The sequence below is a fragment of the Neovison vison genome, chromosome 12 (assembly GCF_020171115.1).
Source record: "Neovison vison isolate M4711 chromosome 12, ASM_NN_V1, whole genome shotgun sequence".
Classification (NCBI taxonomy): Eukaryota; Metazoa; Chordata; class Mammalia; order Carnivora; family Mustelidae; genus Neogale; species Neogale vison.
This window is the reverse complement of record NC_058102.1, coordinates 137,617,323-137,637,500: the sequence shown is the minus strand read 5'-3', so window position 1 is coordinate 137,637,500 and position 20,178 is coordinate 137,617,323. Positions and strand designations below refer to the sequence as shown.

General features: G+C 38.1%; 1 protein-coding gene across 2 annotated transcripts in view; it reads right to left on the bottom strand.

Annotated features, from left to right (window-relative positions):
• Positions 1-561: 561 nt before the first annotated feature.
• LOC122891111 (mitochondrial poly(A) polymerase) overlaps positions 562-20,178 on the bottom strand; it is a 31,899-nt gene continuing 12,282 nt past the window's right edge. Inside the window, exons 5-9 of one of the 2 annotated variants that reach the window (XM_044226557.1) lie at positions 15,188-15,399; positions 13,042-13,268; positions 3,124-3,216; positions 2,966-3,039; positions 562-1,324 (exon numbers count right to left, since the gene is read on the bottom strand). In XM_044226557.1, coding sequence (XP_044082492.1) covers positions 962-1,324; positions 2,966-3,039; positions 3,124-3,216; positions 13,042-13,268; positions 15,188-15,399 — 969 coding nt within the window. In that variant the 3' untranslated portion in view covers positions 562-961. The remainder of the gene's footprint in view (positions 1,325-2,965; positions 3,040-3,123; positions 3,217-13,041; positions 13,269-15,187; positions 15,400-20,178) is intronic. The other variant, XM_044226558.1, reaches the window with a different exon arrangement.

Sequence of the window (20,178 nt, the reverse complement as noted above, 5' to 3'; positions counted from 1 at the left end):
TGTCAGACTGTTGACCTAGCAAACTTTCCTATGGACCTCATGTAATTGTCAACAACAATCTGAGAAGCAGGCACTATTACTGTCCCCCTTTTACAGAGAAAACAACAGGGGGCCCTGAGAGGCTGAGTAATTTACCAGGAAGCCAGTCTGGCTCAAGTCCCCTGTTTTCAAGCACTACTCTGCTGGCTTCTAAACATGAAAGTCCACAGGGAATGTATGGAAATTATATTTCAATACGTATCTGCTTTGAACAGGAAGAAAGGAGGTTTCAAAAAATAAGAAAAAGAATACTGCAAATATCATATAGTAGAAACAGGGCTTTATTTTTGAAAACAGAAAAAGTACCTAACATTCTAGAATACAATGTACCAATATTTTTATGTATCTGGCTTAGAATACCGTGAATGTACTAAAGTATCCGCACTCGTATCTTTTAAAAACACGAACCTTTTTGGAAACCTGCTTTAATTTTATATATGAAATAAAACAGGAAAACCTGTTTTAATTTATATGTGAGTAAGAATAGTTTGCTTGAAGAATATAAAACTACATACTAAAGGGTAATAGCAAATTCTGAAGCTTTATTAAATTTAATGACTACATATGTACATACCCAAAGTCCTTTTAAATGATTTCCATCCGGGGCCTAATGTTGATATCAATAATAATGGTTTGATTCTAAAACTGATTTTTTACCTCTTGCTTTGTATAGTTTATCTAAAGTGCATTCCAATCCTCTGTCACCCATTCCTTGTGGCGGACGTTCTAGGTGCCGATGGATCTGAGCCTTATCAGGCTGCACACTCCCAGAACTTCAGACGAGGAGGAGACCCAGTGAGAAGAGATGAAAAGAGACATCGGATGACAGTGGGCATCTGTGAGAGTTTCACACCCGTTCTTCCAGACGCCCCAAAGCGCATGTTCTCGGGGGAAACCAGTTCTTAAAGCGGAGGAGCAGCCACTATGCCTGGGTACTAACTGTTCTTTTCCCATTGGTGTTTGTGTCATTTTCTGGACTGCTACTTTTTATGGATTCCAGTAAATTTTTAATTCTTTCACTTGCAGGCTTCTTCCTTTTCTTCTTGGCAAGAGAAACACTATTTACCACCGAAGGAAGCAGCAGTGTTGCCAGCCCCCAGGGCCGATTACTTGATGGGGAAGGGCGATCTTTATCTTCCTGACTTAAAATCCAGGCACTTTCTCTGGCCAGATCTACAAATTTTTGTAGCTGGCTTTGATTTACATTTTTGCTGATGTTGAGAGAAGTTTCAAAAGGATTCTGAATATGCAGGGGAGAAGATTCAGGTTTGTTTTGTTCCCTTCCCTGCAGATTGTTATAAGGAAGAAAAAAATGTATAAATATATGAAAGGCTCAGCTATAAGAACAATTTAGTCTAATAAAATGTCAAAAACAAGGAAAATCCCAGCATTTACTTTACAGAGTAAAGAAGTGCTTTCCTAAGAGAACTGGGCATGTATGCATGTTGTGTGTGTGTGTGTGTGTGTGTGTGTGTGTGTGTGTGTATGTGTACACTTCTGACTGGGTTTTTTTACCACCGTAGTTCTGTGATTTTTCTTGAGAGAAATATAAATTAGGTTTATAGCTACAGATGATGATGCTCAGATGGGAGTTATCTAGACTAACTCAATCAACGGAAGTATTTTTAAAGTATCAACTGACCTAAGAGGATAAAGCAAGGAAGGGAAAAAAGTGAAAAATAGCAAAAAATAAAATGAAGACACACATTTTTGAGACTTGCTAAAAACAAATAGAAGCACACGAAATTAGAATCCTTAAATTAAATACAGTAACTAATGTTTCCCAAGAATAAAGTCAGAAAGGAAGAGAAGGAACAAAAGATTATTCACTATTCATTATAAAACACTGCAAGTTTTCTATTATATTCCTAAAGATCCAACTTCTATAAGCCGCTGACAGGTAAGGCCACATCCCATAGAAATAAAAGAAAAGCTAAAGTTGTGATTCATACGACCAGCAGTGATGCATTAGTATATATAATCGCCTCTTTCAAATGATATCACAAATACTACTAAAATATTAACAAAACACAGGGCCACGATTCTCCAATGTGAGCAGCACCTCTTTATTCCCTAACTGCTCTCAAGCCCTGGGGTCCTGCCTATCTATGACCCCTGAAGCCCAGGGGTAAGAGGACAAAAAGGATAAAGAACTTCATGTGATCAGTGATCTTCTTCTCATACGGAATCTAAGCCATATGAGCTTGCATTCCAGAGCTTTGTGTCCCCTCCTTCTCCATTCCCCACACTTTTTTGTTGTTGTTGCTGTTAAACAAAATCTCCTTAAGAAGGATAAGAGGCAAGAATGAAAAAAGGAAGAGGTAAATAAAACCACAAAAGAGAGTATCTGATTATATGTTTTATGTAGCCAATCTTAAAATGGTTGTAACCAGTACCCAAATGCTAAACAGAATAAACCCAAACATAGAGCTACCTCAAGTATCCCTCATTTGGTAACAAATTTTGCCTAGGATTCTGCTCTGGATTTTCTTTAAAAAAAAAAAAAAAAAAAAAAGTCTCTTATTCCAGCTACTCATATGAATCCAAACCATAAATTCGTTTGCCCAAATAAATTTAGAGCTCAAATTGAGAGAACCACTAAAATCAAAACGGCTGGGTATTCTACTTCTTCCATGAACACAAAAGCAGTTTAATAAGAAGTGTATATAAAGTTATCTTTTCCAGAAGATTTTTCAGAATATACTCCACATTTTGAAGGAGGCAGTATTAGATGCTCAAAGAGCTGGGTTTTGCTCTTCCAAATAACTAGATGAATGATCTTACATAGCTCCTTTAGGCATTGATGTCCTTATTAGTATCTACTACTGTGGAGCTGAAATATACTAACAAGTTAAGAGTGCTTTGAAAACTAATTAAACACTAGTACAGCAGAAACCACTTAGTCATTAAATATTAAAATATTTACCTGTCGAATATTTATGGAATTTTTATTGAAAGCGAAATTGCCAAAATATTCAAAAAATTCTTTCAGTAGTGATTCTGTAAGAAAAATAAAACAAGGAAAATAAGAGAAAGGTCTATTTCAATTAAAAAACAAAGAAAAGGGAAAAAAAAACCACCTACCTAGTGTTTCTGTGTTTCCTGAAGGTTTAATTCTATTCAAGTCACTAACAAACGTACAGTTGTGGCCTTCTATTATGCATTTATCTTCTGCACCTTCCAAAAACAGAAATGGAAACTTTTCACATTTCAAAGATATTGTCTACTTCAGAAAAGGATATGATAATTAACTAAATCAAAGTTACAGATTAATGTATCCTATTATTAGTGTTATACATATTTACAGTGAGTAGGATTTAAAACTCCTTACCAAAGATTTGAGACTAATTACAGTACAGTGAAATTAGCATTACATTTTTTTTAGCATACTAAAATTGTCTATCAACAACCCAACGACTCTTAATCTATCTTTTGAGGTCATCAGTTTTTCAGTTATAAACGAAAATGATAGCTCCCAACCTTCACCAACTCAAATGTTGGCACTATCTTTGATCAAAATATTGAATTTCCTCTCCATTTCTATCCTCATCACCCCGTCATGCATGTATTTGCAACAACGACACAAACTGAATGGTCTAAGAGTTTTGAAGAACGTCTGGTGATTTCTAACATGCAGTATTCTGGCAAAACTAGAATTCACTACCACAAAGTAAACAGCACCCTAAACTTAAGCATTCACCTCTTCTAATAATATCTGTATCTTTAGAAGGATTCACCCCCTTCATGATAAATATACAGCCAGCATGAAATTCCTCGCCCATTCGAACCTACCTTCCACTGTACAGTAAGCAGGCAAATTCTCACTCTTCGAAAATCGGATTAACAGCCACCTCATCTGAAAGCATTTCCCAACTCCAAGTTGGCCATCCTCCGTTAGTTATTTCACACTCCATGAGCACCTAACTGACTGCCCTGTGACTGTGTACGCACGCTGCCCATGCCCCTACCCCAGTCTGGGATTAAAATGTTGCTGTCCCATTCACTATTCCCCCTCTCTACAACCAGTCTAGCCACAAATGTCTAGCATACAGCAGGCACATAACCAGTAACCTGAATGATCACTTATATTTTGAAGGGGTTAAATACAGAAATCAGAAAGAGACAGATAAGGGTCCTTCAAATTTTTGTCTCCCCCTTTTTTGGTCGTTTTTTGTATTTTCTGTTAAGACTTGGTCACTAATAGAATTTCTCAAGTTACTCTAGATCTTAACATATTAATTTTATGTATTTTATGTATTTTTAAAAAAGAGAAAGATCATATGCATGATGCGAGGCAGGTGAGAGGGAAAGGGGAAGCAGCCTCGGCACTGAGCACAGAGCCCGATGTGGGGCTCAATCCCAGGACCATGAGATCACCTGAGAGGAAAGCAAGAGTCAGATGCTTCAGTAACTGAGCTATCCAGACACCCCCGATATTTATTTTAATAGCAAATTTTATGTCCTCTATTACATTACTTAAAGTACCCTGAAGAACTTAAACTCGGTTATATTAGATCTATTTTTCTTTAAAGATTTTATTTATTTGAGAGAAGTAGAGAGAGAGAGAGTGTGTACAAGAGAGCATATGCATGAATGGGGGGGTGGGGGTGGTGACAGGGCAGGGAAGAGGGACAACCTTGATTTCTGACCATGGAGCCTGATGCTCTGCTCAATCCCAGGACCCTGAGATCATGACCTGAGCCGAAGTCAGATGCTTAACGGACTGAGCCACCAAGGCATTCCACGCTTAGATCTATTTTTTATGGGACCCAGGCACATGTTTTACTCTTTCAAATTATCGACAGTTATATTTCTTCTGACATAATGATAGTCACATATATTGATGTTCTTTTAGCTGTTTTGTCTTTTTTCAGGAAGGTATTTCCAATTAAAGCATTATAGAAAAATGAGGTCCACATTAAAACATTTCAAGAACTGTATAATAATGAAAAACCGAGACTGTCTCTGTGACCGCTACTTTTCACTAAAAGGGTTAACAGAGTGTATTAAAACTTGAAGGACAAAAAAAAGTATCCTCTGATTTAAGATAGGGCCATCTTTGTTTTTTCAAAATTCCTGAAGCATTCACACCTAGCAGCTTGGCTGTCAAGTCCTTCCCCTCCTATCATCTCTGCCCCATTTATCTGCTGTCACACCTAGACAACATGCACACAATCCAATATAATAGCCACCAGCCACATGTGGCTATTAAAATAAAAAATTCACTTCCTTGACCACACTAATCACACTTCAAGTGCCTAAGAGCCACAAGTGACCAGTGCCTACCCTCCTATGTACAATGTGGATCTGAAACATTCCTATCATCACAGAAAGTTCTACTGGACAGTACTGCAATAGAAAAATGATTCCCAACCTATTCAGACACATGAACCGTATCACTATTAGTTTAAACCTGCGGTACTCTTTTCTTAAAAGTATTGTATGACATAGTGACAAAAATTTCTAAGTAAATATAAACTCCCGGTCATGAGGAAAAGAGCCAGGTAAGCACCTTAATTAACCCATATTAGGAGCTTGATGACACATTCCCCCACCTTCACAAGTGAGCTTAGAAACTATGAAAAAGTGAGGTTACGTATTTACTAAATTTGATTTCCTTGCTTCTTTTGGAAACCTCAGAGCCTCATGGATTGGTACACCCATAACTCTTTTTCAGCACAGTATACATGACAAATGAAATGCACCGAGTAATGTTCCTAGAGAGCTACACTGATAACTTACCCACAGTCTTCCAGGCAATTAATATCCACACTATAGGAATTCATAATTAGTAACAGGGATCACTACTGGCACTCTTAACAGATTACTGAGGGGCTGCAGTCCAGATTATCATGTCTACAGGCTGTATAATTATTTTGTTAATCTTTCTGGTCGAACGAACAAAATCTGTACTGTGCCAGCTACATGTATTTCTAGTAAGTCACCTGAAGTTGACAGGCACATATGTAAGGGGCGTTAACAGGAATAAAGTTCATTTGAAGGCTTACTATTTTTTTCTTTGATAACAAGTCTTCTGTGATGTCCCATTTTTGTAAGAGGAGCTTACTGGAACAAAGCTTGAAGAGCTAAAAATCGTAACTATATTCAGCTTCTAGGAGAACTATTAAGAGGTCCAAACGTTCCAGTATGCCATGGATCAGCAGTAATTAAATGGGAGAAGCCAACAGATGATCCGTGCTGTATAATTAATGCAGACAGTATAACACGAGGGGGCGGAGGTGCTATTCACTTAGACACATTGCCGTTTTGTTTCCTTCTAACCTACGCAGCCAGAATGCTTTCCGAAATGCCCATCCAAGCAACTGCCTCCCAAGCACTTGGACCTAACCTTGTGAAGAATGTGTTATGGTGGTACCTGTTATCAAAGGAGCTTTATTTATTGCCTCATAGCCCACCCAACTCCAGAATGTGACTCAGATACTATTCTTCACACACACACACACATCTATATACAGATTGTTCCCTATTAATCACTCACGCTCATCAACGCGCAGGGTGAAGTTTTACCTGCTTCTCCCACCATGCCGTATGCTCCACTAACACTCGGCCTCTCCAGGAGGGAGCCAATATTCTGATTAAGAGCACATACTATGGGGTAAAGATGATGAAAGGAACACAAGCGTCTATCTCCCCCCCACCAAAACACCAATGAAATGACATAAAATCTTAAAGATGGAGAACAGAAGAAATATGAACCAAAAACTTTTCAGTTTTTGAACAGATGGACAAGCAGCGAAGACTTAGGAGATCTAAAAAGACTGAATCCTGAACAAGCAGTAAAGAAAGCCAAGAAAAAACCCGGTCTACGAGACAGACCTCCCAACAACTCGGGAGCTGCGAGCACCAGGGCTAACTGGAAGCACCAAGACTGGGAGCCTGATGGCTGAGAAAGCAGTTAGCCTCCCCCAGATCTCCTCTTCCTGGAAAGAAAACCTTGGGCTTACTTTGGACAGGGTAAAAGAAAGGATATCTATACACAGGAAGACAGGAGACACAGCTGAGAGTAGGAACATTGTTCTAAAAGGGAACAGTAAGTAAACAAAAGTGTAGTAAATGTCTACGTGACAGCATGCTAGTATGGGGTCTTTTCTTCCAGAAAAATAAAGTCAGTTCTGGGGAATCTGAGTAGCTCAAGAGGAATGATGCAGACAGTGACATAAAGCACCCTGAGATCATGACCTGAGCCGAAGGCAGAGGCTTTAACCCACTGAGCCACCCAGGCACCCCATCAACTGGACTTTTTAGTTCCTAACTCAAACATGAGCAGAAAATCAAAGACTATCAGACACCTGAGGTAGGCCTCTAACATGACACGAAACTTAAAATGAAAAATGAGTAAAATGAAAAAAAAAATTAGAAAAACAGAGGCTACATAAGGAAGAATTAATTAATAGAATACATGATGACTAGCTGTTTTGACAAAAGATTTAGACAACTAGTAGCAAGCTGGAGATTCAAGTAATGTTAAGTACATTAAAAACTAAGCAAACAAGAAAATAAGGAGTATTAAAAACTATTAATTCCAAAGAACAGAAGTTGGGCAGGAATGAAAATTAATTTTCGTTTACTCCATGGATTAGACAGGAACAGCATGTAGACAGTCATAAAAGTATAAAGAGCGCGTAGCAAAATTAAGCCATAGCCACATTCAGAAGATGAGGCACGGAAGAGACGCGTGTGTGGTGAGGAAAAAAGGTAATTCCTCTTCTCCCATAAAGGGAAGCTATACATACTGTCTAAAACTAAAAATCAAGAAAAACGGTCATTGTTTTGCAACATATACAAATACTGAATCATCATGCTCTATTACCTAAAACCCATATAAAGTTGTATATGCCAATTATACTCCCTAGTTAAAGAGAAATTATGATACTTTCTGAAAATATAGTTTATAACAGCAAACAGATCAGCTAAAAGAGTTAAAAGGGGCTACCTACAGAGAGAGGCGAAAGGAATAGGAGGCAGAGGCTCAGAATGGGAGTTATTGTTACTAAGTTTGTAGAATATTTTACTCTTCATCTATTATGTGCATCTGTACTTTGGTAGAACTGAACTTTCAAAATCAGTTCTTTTCACCAAACACCATTAAGAGAATGAAAAGGGAACCACAGTATGTATTTATTTGAGATAAAAAGACATACACATGAATCCGCAATGTGTGACCAAGGACTCACAAGGAATACATAAAGAATTCCTACAAATGAATCAATCTTTGAAGAAGACAAGCCAAGAACAAAATTGCCAAAAGACTTAAAGAAACATTACAAGAATTACTCAAGTGACTGATGTAGATATGAAAAGGTACTCAACTTCATTAGTCATTAGGGAAAAGAAACCCAAAACTCGCCATGATGCCCCTACACATACATTTAGAACAGCTACCATAAAAAAAGATAACACCACGTGCTGGCAAAGATATAGAGCAATTAGAACTTGTCCATACTGCCTGTGGGAGTTTACACTTTGGAAAACTGTTTGGCAGCATCTACCGAAGCTGAATACACCCAAATCCCAAGACTCAAGAAATTCTACTCCTAGTTTATACTTAACAGGAGAGCCTATGCTCACCAAAAGAAATGTACTAGAATGATATTAGTAATTACCTTTAATGGTCCCAAACTACAAATTATTTATATGCCCACCAAAAGTAGAATTTAAAAATATTTTTTGATTTGTTCATATAGAAGAATACCATGCCACAATGACAATGAGTCGTCCACGAATACACGAACGGTAGGAATGAATCTCCTAAACACAATATTGACAGGGAAGAAACCAGATGCCAAACAATACACTCTCTATGAGACATAAACAGGTAAAACGAACCCATGCTGTGGAAGGAGGGCGTGGAGGGGCCCGAAGGGAAGACAGCTAGTGCTTCTGTGGTATTTTCACTCAGGGAGGACTTTCCATGGGTGTGTTCAGTTTGTGAAAACGGATACATATACACAGATGTACTTCTAGATGTAATATATTTCAGTTACCTTAAAAAATTTGAAAAACCTCTCAAAGTTTTCTCACCTATGAAAATAGTAAATGTGCCTTGTAAGATTTGCTGGGAGGACTGAATGAGATGATGTATATGACTTTTTAGCCAAGTGTCCAGCACAGAGTCAGCATCCAATAAATTGTTACTGCATCACACAGAGCTAACAATTAAAACTCTCTTCCAACCTGGGGTTTCTGCATCAAAACTGCCAAAGATAATATACCCAGTCTCTTCTTCCTCAACCCTTTAATTCATCGCAGGAAGGAAGCACAGGGATCGTAAACAAAAAGGTATAATCTAACAACTGTTTATGAAAGGAAAATGCCACAGAAAGCACTAAGTGAAGAAGTAAATTTAACAAAGGCAGCAAAGCCAAAATAGGAGAGAACACACAATAATAGAAATAATGGGGAAAGGAGCAGAGATTATAAGAAAACACAAAGAAACAGAAATTCAAGAGTAACCAAAATATGAAAGTTTCCATCATGCTCAGTACAAAAAGCTTTCAACTGTAAAACGCTCAGCCTATCCTCTGAAATCTGTTTAACTGAACTTCTCCTACGAACCCAATACTATGCCAGGAACGGAAGATGCAGAAATGAATCAAAGACTGCCTGCCCTAAAAGGGCTGGGCCAACACAGGCAGGTAAATAAGTCGGTAACATGACAGCTGTTATAATACATGTGTGTACCGGGTGCTGGAAGCCAACAGAGCGCTACCTCCAGGGAAGGCCGGCAGCGGGGAGACAGCCAGGAGTGACCTAACAAATGAGATCTTGATCTGGGTTCGTCTTCTCCCTTCTCTGGCAGAACCCTGAAGAGCTTCTCTCCATAGGAGAAGAGGAGGCAGTGAGAAGAAGGCAGTATCAGGCACAAGAGCAGAACATATGAGGATCAGCAGGGAGGGTAGAGCACTGAGCCTCCAGATTTGCACACAGAAGTGAAGAAGACACAGAAGTAAGAGAAGTAAGTAAGAGAAGATTTGCACACAGAAGTAAGAGAAGACGAGGAAAGGGAAGATCAAAGGGACCCTAAATATAACTCTACGACCTCTGGATTATTCTAAGTTCCAACCAGGTGTATAAGGCCCTAGAAGTGATAGAAGGTGTTCCAGAAATTCATGCCGCCTTCTATTAATAAACAAGCAAGCAAGCAAATAGTTTTCTTTTTTAAAAAAGACAAATTGAGAGCCACTATCTGAACATCGAGGCAGAGGCACAATGTATATTATACACAGGACTTAACTCACTCAGCCAATCAACCATAGAGCACCCAAGATGGTTTTGATGATTTCAGAGTTTAACATTGTTTTTATTCTTAGGTCCTGTTGCATATATACCAATGTGGGACCACTGGTTAAAATCAGAAAGTATAAAAAACATGGAATTTGAAAAATACCTAAATGAATAAAAAAATATATTTTTATATAGTCTCCTTAAAATAATCTTAACATCCTTAATATACATTCATTTATGAAAAATTCTTTTATAACAAATTCAAGGTATTTTCAGAACTTCAAAACATCAAAGATAAAAAAGTAACAATAATGTTAATCAAATTCGTGTATTCATTTATTGGCAATTCACACCCACAATGTGCTGTGTGTGGAGATGAAGCTGCAAAAAGCAGCCTGAAAGTTTCTTTTACAGTGTTTAAAAGCTATCACAAGGGACATCTGGGTGGTTCAGTGGGTTAAGCGGCTGCCATCAGCTTAGGTCGTGATCCCAGGTCCTAGGATCGAGTCCCACACTGGGTCCCCTGCTCAGTGGGGAGCCTGCTTCTCCCGCTGCCTGCCCCTGCCCTGATTGTGATTTTTCTGTCAAATAAATAAATAAAATCTTAAAACAAACAGACAAAAAAAAACTAATACAAAAAATTGTAAGCAACCAATCTGGTATTTTAAAATAGAAAATTAAAGAATTCCAAAACTAGCTGTGTCGGTTCTGATGCCATTAGATGTGAATAAAGGTAAATTGTTTTAAAAGATAGATCTGGAATAAAACCTCAACATGTCATTTTAAGTTTGTCCATTAATCACATTCTTTTTCTAAAATAATTAGCAGAATTTTTTCAGAAAGATTTTAGGAAGTTACCTAAGGATTTCAAGTGAGAATAATACAGTAAGAGATGAATTTTTGACAATCATTCTGCTAGTTACAAATAGACTGGTGGGAAACAAATGGAGTTCAGGAGAGAAGGTAGTAGAACTGCTCCCAGGACGGGTATGTCAAGGGCCCAACTCTGGCAGGAGTGGCAGTTCCCGTGCAACTGGAAAAGAGCAACGGGCTATTAGAACAGTTTGCCCCCTACGTCAACTTGCCTCTGTTCTTCCTCCTTTTCATAGCTTCTGCTTTCCTTAGCTTCTAAACTCCAAGAGTTCCATGATTTTTCCCCCAAAATGGTCTCTGTGAGGGCAGTTTTTTTTTTTTTTAAGATTTTATTTATTTATTTGACACAGAGAGAGAGACACAGCAAGAGAGGCAACACAAGCGCAAGGAGTGGGAGAGGGAGAAGCAGGCTCCCTGCTCGCCAGAGAGCTGGATGTGGGGCTCGATCCCAGCACCCTGGGATCACGACCTGAGCCGAAGCCAGAGGCTTAACAACTGAGCCATCCGGGCACCCCTGTGAGGGCAGTTTTAGGCATGAGCACACACAGCAAAGGTTGAAGAGGAAGTGCTATTTACAGGTTGTTTATTATGAGGAAATACCCACATTTTATGTCTGTCTGTTTGTGTGTCTGCTTTATGCCTCTACCAGATTGTAAGTTACCTAAGAATATCATCCATATCCTCACTGTACCAAAAATGCAAGCCAATGTACAATAAGCAACCAGGAAATACTGAGTGAATGAATGACCCCCAACAATGAAAGAGCACAGCCACGGATGTTGCCTCTTTAGCTCAACCTCAAGAGAGAGATTCATGACCACTACCCTACCTTCTGAAAACGTCCTACTCTGCCTTACCCTATCACACTGAGCGTTTTTAAAGCTCGGTTTCAAGCTAGACCAGTGCTTAACAGGGTTCACAGGAAGAATTACTTCTAATTTGGATAACAAGAGAAGGTGGCACAGAAGAGAGAACTGAGAGAAATCACGGTCCAGGCAGAAAAACAGAGTCTGAACCAATGAGCTAAGATGGGAGCATGAGGGAAGGCACCACGGTCCTGAAAGCAACGTGAGCGAGCGTGAGGAGGGACGGGAGAAGAGGCTGGGGGGTTGGTGTGGCTAGATAAGTGAAGATCTTCAATACCAAGCTATGTAAATGGAGATTTATTCCGTAGGGAATAAAATCCCCTTAAGGTTATTTTAAACCAGGAAGCTTCAGAGACGTACTTTCCTGGGGCCGCAGCACACAGGATGGGGGTTAGACACAGTGGCTGTGCTCTGTGAGCATATTCCGTACTTACCTTCCTTTTAGAATTTAGAACTATTCATCCTTTAGTATCTCCGCAAGTAGTCTACCAAAATGTCAATTCATTTGTGACATAAAGAATATCCTTATTTTACAATAATTCACCCAAGACTGCTTGTAAGCTTTTAACTAAAAAACACATTTAGGATCTTTAAAACATGATGAAACTTTTTAGCAACTTCAAGAAAAATCTGGAAATAAATTCAGATTTGGAAAGCCATCACCGAAACTCTGATCCACTCAAAAGTTGTATCTGGGATGTGTTTTTTTCTCCCCAAGATCATTCCAGGCTTGGTCAAGAAGAGAGAAGCTCCAACTGTTTCATGAGAGCTGTAAACAACCCTGCCAGCTGACACAAACAGGACAGAACTCTAAGGGCCTCGGCTTCGCAAATCATCTACTCTCATGACCCCTTGTGGGCATTAAAAAATACAAAGCACTTTAATTCTAGATTCACAAAGTTTTAAAAATACAGGAGACAAATGTTATGACTAATAAACAAACGCACGTGTCTGACAACACATGGTAATTATATTCATTTAAAATGTCAGAGAGAGAAGAGACTGCTTCCAGTCTTACCTGCTAGAGTTTTTAGGTAGTCAAGTGTTGGAAGAATAGGGGGTGATCTCCTCTGGAGAAAAAAGATGACCATCATTGTAAGAGAGAAATTTGTAATCCACGAACCAGGAATGCTACTCGTTAATGAATGTGCTCGAGCCCAACACCGAATACAGAACACCAAGGCTCTCACTCTTGAGTCGAGAGCACCATAAATATAAAGGAGTTCAGAACTTTTCAAGGCAATCCTTCAAATGAAAAAAAAAAAAAAGAATTTTCAAACCCCAAATTATGGCTCCAGAGTAGAGTAAAAACACATACCTGGAACCATACGTAAATATCTTACTGTTATCTACGCATACTCAGAACACCACGATCAGATAATCAAAAGCATTATGTATATGCAATATAAAATTTAATGTGAATGGCTGAATATCAAAGACATTCATTAACATTAAAACACTCTTTTAAATGCTGACAGTCCTAATGCAGTTGTAAAATTCAGAATTTTTAATCAGTTCCTAAACATGACTTAAATAATAAAGGAAACACACTACATCTGTGCTCTTTAGAAACTACCAATAAAGACACTGACACATTTGTAAATGAGAGGCTCTACACCTCAGTTTCACACCTTAGTTATCTAGTCCTTTGGCAAGCAAGGAAAATATTCTACTTATTTTATCAAGAATATATATGTCTTAAAATTCAGCCAAAATTACATAAGTCTAACATTTATAAAAACCAAAACCCATGAAGATAAAATGTCTTTTAAATAAATCAAATTTCAATAACTAAAATCTTTTTTAAAAATAAAAAAATTTAAATAAAAAAAGAACTCAAATTTCAGAACCTATTTTCAGAGTCCAGCATGCTAACCATTACACCATGGGACCCGCTCCTCAGACACTATTTTCAGTAAGTTTCCTAGTCATAATGTTACAATGCAAAAAATTATTAATCAAAAATATTTTAAAATTAAGCTCCTACTGATCAAACATGTCTTGTAATTTCCCAAAGAACCAACAGAGGGCACAAGACCACTAACAGTAACAACTTCAGCCTATAAAGTTTCATCATGGCATTTACTTCCTGAGTTTAAAGAAAAAAGAAGAAACGGCAAATTAGAAATTCCACGTGATTAAATGAGCTATATAAATAAATCTAAATTAAGCTGAAAATAAGTATCAAATAGTGCAAGGTATTTTATATAAAGAAGCAATGCAGGAGTATAAAAACCTGAAAGATAGTAAAACAAATTTTAAAAATCTGTCCTGACAAAACAATAAACATAACAGTACTACAAACAAAGATGCCATTTTGTTCTAGTTTACATGTTACTTAAAAAAATGTAATAATGATAGGAAGTGCATTATGTATTTTATTTTTACTCTCTGAATCCTTGAGAGAAATTCCAAAGCACTCAGCACTAACTTGTTAGTGAACACGAGTTGAAGCGAAACAGCTCTGGAATGGATTTTCTAAATCTGTTTTTGGTAAAGAATATTTATCTAACAGATGATATAGTGAAATCTAATGCATGAAATGAGAATACTAGAGTTCTGAAATAAATTCAATTGAGAAGTTCGCCAGACTAAGAATGAAAGAAAAGGAATCAAAGTATGAAAAAACGTGTCATTTGCACCCCATTTTTTTAAGGAAGCAGGTTGCTAGGATAATGAAATGAAAATATGCTAAAAGAAGAAACTATGCGGTCTGAAGCTGCGTAGACTGCTTTCTGACCTAAGCAAACACCATACGGGTTTAGGACCCAAACTATATCTGGAGCCAATTCAAAGGTCAAACTCAAGGTGCTACTTTATTTTCTAAATATACTTGGAAGACTACATACAGAACATCTGCTCTAGGGCTTTCTTGTTGTTATCAGGCTACATAAGTTAAGAACAATGAAACAGTTCTCAGAAGATGATGTTAGGTATGATAACACTTTAAACACAATATCCTAAGGTTTTATTCATGAAGACCAAAAAGCCAATAGATATGTATGAGAAAACATTTCTAATTTTTAAATATAAGTGTCCAAAACTTTTAAAAGTTATTATTATTAAAACATATATGAATCCAAAGCTACTGTTTCTGTATAAGAAAAACTATGTTAAAACCTCATAATATTCACATTTAAGATGATAAATTCAAGAGATCATACCCATTATTAGTAGTCAAATCACACTGAAATCCAGAGGCCTGGTGTGAGAACCTCACAAGAGGACACCGAGCATTTAAGATTTTTTGTACACCCACACAGCCAGGGCCAAAGTGGTCAAGGCATTCTCCTATCACAGACAGGATCTTCTGAGTTGCAATCCTTTCTGAAGAAACATTCTTCACTTGAAATTCCATCAGAAAATTTCCAGAGGTCTGCATAATAAAAACATTTGTAAATGGGAGCTTTTTATAAGAAGGAATTTCTTAAACTTTCTAAAAGGATGCTCTAAATCATTTTTGGCACAACAGAAACCAAAAAAACAAGAAACACACACTCAAAAAGTTCTTCATGAAATCAAAGCCAACAGCAGACTTAAAAAATCTTCAGTTGTCTTTTGTTTCTTCAGAGTATAAAGTACTAAATTAAAAAATCACTGGCTTTGTACAATTAACTGATATGCCACTATGTATCATGTAACGCGAAGTAACACTACATGTAGAACCACTGACTCTATAAATTCAGCGACCATCTATCCACCTTTTCCCAGTTAACCATTACATTATAAAATGTTTTAAGCCCACAGTAGTTAGAATACGAAGTACATGTACAAATCAAATCAAACAGCAAATCAATCGAAGAAAACAAACTATAATCTGACTTTAACTATATATAGGAATTTAATACAAATGACTCCATAAATCACTGGGTTAAAATTACTATTTAACAAATGAGTCAAGTAGCCCTTGAAAAAAATAAACTAGATCATGACTTTAGCCCTTAACCAAAGTAAATTAAACATAAATCAGATTTACACACAAAAAGTTTTATCAGTAAAGTACTAGAAAACAATGAATGTTTTTTGCAAGTAGTGAAGGATTTCCTAAGCATAATACAAAATTCCAGAAGATACAAAAGAAGAAATATGATTTTGTGAGACCATCTCAAGGTAAAGCATATATTCACTATTAGATAAAAGACAAGAATAAAACAGTAATACGTATGTCATATAAAGGACTAATTTCCCAAATTTATGAAGTATTTATATAAATGAAAGGGAGAAAAAAATCACCCAATTCTAAAAATAGGCCAAAATAAAAAACAAAAACAAAAATAAGAAATAACAGAAGAAATAAAAATGGCTAACAAAGACAATAAAAGATGCTCTTGTGGGGTGCCTGGATGGCTCAGTCATTAGCCATCTGCCTTTGGCCCAGGTCATGATCCTAGGGTCCTGGGATCGAGCCCCACATCAGGCTCCCTACTTAGTGGGAAGTCTGCTTTTCCCTCTCCCACTCCAAGATGCTCTTGTTTTCTAGAAACTAAAGAAGAAATTAAAACAACACTGGGACTATTCATTTATCAGTCTGCCAAAGACAAAAGGTTGCCAGGATCACCACTGGTGGGCGTAGGGAAACAGGTATAGCCTGTCGGTGGGAGTGTAAACTGGGACATGTTTGGTAGATAACTGCGGTATCTATTGAAACTCTACTGTCGGGACGCCTGGGTGGCGCAGTTGGTTAAACGACTGCCTCCGGCTCAGGGCGTGATCCTGGAGTCCCGGGATCGAGTCCCACATCGGGCACCCAGCTCCATGGGGAGTCTGCTTCTCCCTCTGACCTTCTCCTCGCTCATGCTCTCTCTCACTGTCTCTCTCTCTCTCAAATAAATAAAATAAAATCTTAAAAAAAAAAAAAAAAGAAACTCTACTGTCTACTCGGACCAGCTACTAAAATTCTAGGAAATTATCCTTAAAAAAAAAACACTTGGCTTCGACAGGCCAATTTACAAAGCTGTTCACTCACTGCAGCATTATTTGCATGGCACACACCCTTCGGTAATTCTATTTTGCTTAATAAGGCACACATTTTCTAGAACCCATTCCTACTACAAGGATTCAGGTCCTAACAATGTTTATCATAGAAATCCACCCCCTTACTCTCAGCTGAGAGGACCAGGCATGGCAGCTGATGTAAGCACTGGAGGACCATACCATACAGTCATCTGGGAACTGGAACGGCAGTTCAGAGGCAACCATAAGGCCAAAATATGTACCTCAGAAGCTTTGGGGCAGGCACATTCTACACTGCAAGGTCCAACAACGTAAATAAAGTCAGTTGGGGTGCAGAGAGTGTAACGAAGGGGGAAAAAAAAATAAAGCAATTAAGTAGAAAGAAACTGAATACTGTATGGGCTCTTGATAATTTACACTTCCTACTTCTAGTTCTTTCCTAAGACTCATCCACATTCCTGGCCCTGGGTTCTAGAATGCTTCCTCTACATCTTCTTCATTTTGTTTAATCTAGTTTGAGTTGGTTTCTGTGAACAACCAAAAAGTATTAATTAATACAGCTGACAATAAAAAAGGGGGGAAAATACACCACCCTAACTAGCTAACAAAGGATTGGTTAAGTAAATTATGGTTCATTCTTTCAGTGGAATACCCTGCAGCCACTGAAAAGGATGCAGGAGACAGAAATACCATGGCACTATTAACTGGAGGGGGGAGGGAGATCAAGTTAAAATCTAAAGATTAACAGGTTTTTGTTACAAAAAAGAGTTTCTACATGTAAAGGAAAAAAATCCAAAACAAAATACATTAAACGATTTACAATAGCTACCTCTGGAGGTGGTGGAACCATCAAAGATATTTACGGTACACATTTTGTAACTACTACTTTATAATCAGAAAAAAAAACCCTTTAAAAATATACAGATATGACATGTTTACAAATAATGCCCACAAATAAATATGTTGTGTTTTTTTTTACTTTTTGTCATCCAGGTTTTTTTATTTACTAGGAAAAATTACCTCAAAGAAAGAAGGATTTCCTTTAAAAACATTAAAACTTCAAAAATCTAGCTTAGCTTCTTTTTTAAAAACATCTAACTTCTGGTTGCCTAGTCTATTTAAGATTCATACCAATTTACATGGGAAGCAGGAACCCAAACAAGAGTAACCAACAAAGAGAGCACAGGCTCCTCCACAGAAAACCAAAGAAGGAGAAACATCCTCCATTAGGACTAAACAGTACCAGGAGAACGAGACAGATCTGGCGTCAAATCATCTCAGGATGGCAGAAGAAAAGCACCTGGGCGAGTGGGATCAGACCGGATGACAGAGGAGTCATGATGAACTTAGATGTATGGGAAGTGTTAGAAGTAACGCAGAAAGAAGGAGATAATGAGATTTTTTTTAAATTAAATACTATAAATGAGAGAAAAATAAAATCACCGAAGTAACAAGTGAAAATGACACCAGGGAAAAATAGATCTGAGTAAAGGAACTGGGGCCAAGAAACTGGACAAACCGAACTGTAAGCGGGAATGTGACAGTTACTGAAGCTCTTCACCAAAGAGCCTACGTCACCTTCCTGACATTCAGTAGGATGATCGTGATCCTGTCCCTCTGAGTTAAGCGCAGTCGCATGGGGACTTGCTGTCACCAATGAAATACGAAGAGGCTTTACAAGCCACTTCCAGGCAGAGCTTTAAGAACCAGAGTTCAGGGGCGCCTGGGTGGCTCAGTGGGTTAAAGCCTCTGCCTTCAGCTCAGACCATTATCCCAAGACCCTGGGATGAAGCACCACATCCAGCTCAGCAGGGAGCCTGCTTTCCGCCCCACCCCCGCCTGCCTCTCTGCCTACTTGTGATCTCTGTCAAATAAATAAATAAGTATCTTAAAAAAAAAAAAAAGAAAGAAAAAACCAGAGCTTAGTTCTCTACTGTGCCTTTCCACTGCCTTCAGCAGGATAAGCACAGGCCCCGTGGTTCAAGTTCCTCAGCCTGGGAGCTTGAGTGCCCCCTGCTGACCTGCTTTGGCCACACAGCCTTTAGCAACAGATAATCAGTGATGTGCTAACTTAAGGAGATTTGGGAGCTGTTTATCATCAGGCATAACATGGCCTAATCTGGCCAATGTGAGAAGCAAGAGATACAGAACCACATGACGTAATTCTACTTACATAAATGCACTCTGCACAGAAATAAAACACTGCAGTTAGGGATGATGCAGATGATAAAACCATACCTATCATCAGCAAAATGAAGATCCTCCCCCAAATTACTCTTCTCTTACAAATAAAACTTGGAGAAATTCTTCACAAACACCTTATCAATAAACATTTACTAATTTTGCTGTACCTGACACTACTTTGTTTCAGATAAATTTTTAAAACATTACTGCATGTTCTTCATGACTACTCTGGTATTAGGCCAGTATCTAATAAAAATAAAACACAGGGAGGGTAAGCACCTTGTCCACAGCAATGATTTAGACAATGGAATAGGACTTCGCCACCAATTTTTACTTCTGTTACCTAAACCCCGTCAGATGTGAACCCTTTAGAAAAAGAAAAACTAAAAGAAAGAGCAAGGCAGATTTTAGCTTAAAATTTTGTGCTAAAATGATCTTTGTGGTAAGTTGGGGGCACATTTCCCTTGTAAGCATCTTCCACACATTAGGAAACTTACACAAGTTTACAAGCTTAGTTGGTAAATAACTTTGACTTATTCGTTAGTAAATCAGCTGTTCAGTGCCTGTGGTACAAGAATATCTACACAGGCTGAAAGACGTACAAGAGTCTAACACCCTCTTCCTAACCCCCCTCAGTCTCAGGGTCGAATAAAGCAAGCACCTGAACTACAGAGCAAGGTGGTGTACGCATACCAAGAAGGAAGAGGAAGGAGAGCTCACAACTACACGAACCAAGAGGCTATTTTACGAAGCTGATGAATTTAAAAGTGTTTCTGGGGGCACCTTCATGGCGGTTAAGGGTCTGCCTCAGTTTAGGCTCTGGCCATGACCTCAAGGTTCTGAGATGCAGTTCCGAGCTCAGTGCCACTCCGCCTGTCCTGCTCCCTCCACTCCCCCTACCACTCCTGTGAACACACGCTCTCTCTCTCTCTCAAATAAAATCTTTAAAGAAAAGTGCTTCTTTTTCATTATATTTCATTTTGTATGTTTCTATTAGCAAAGCTATTATAATCTTCAA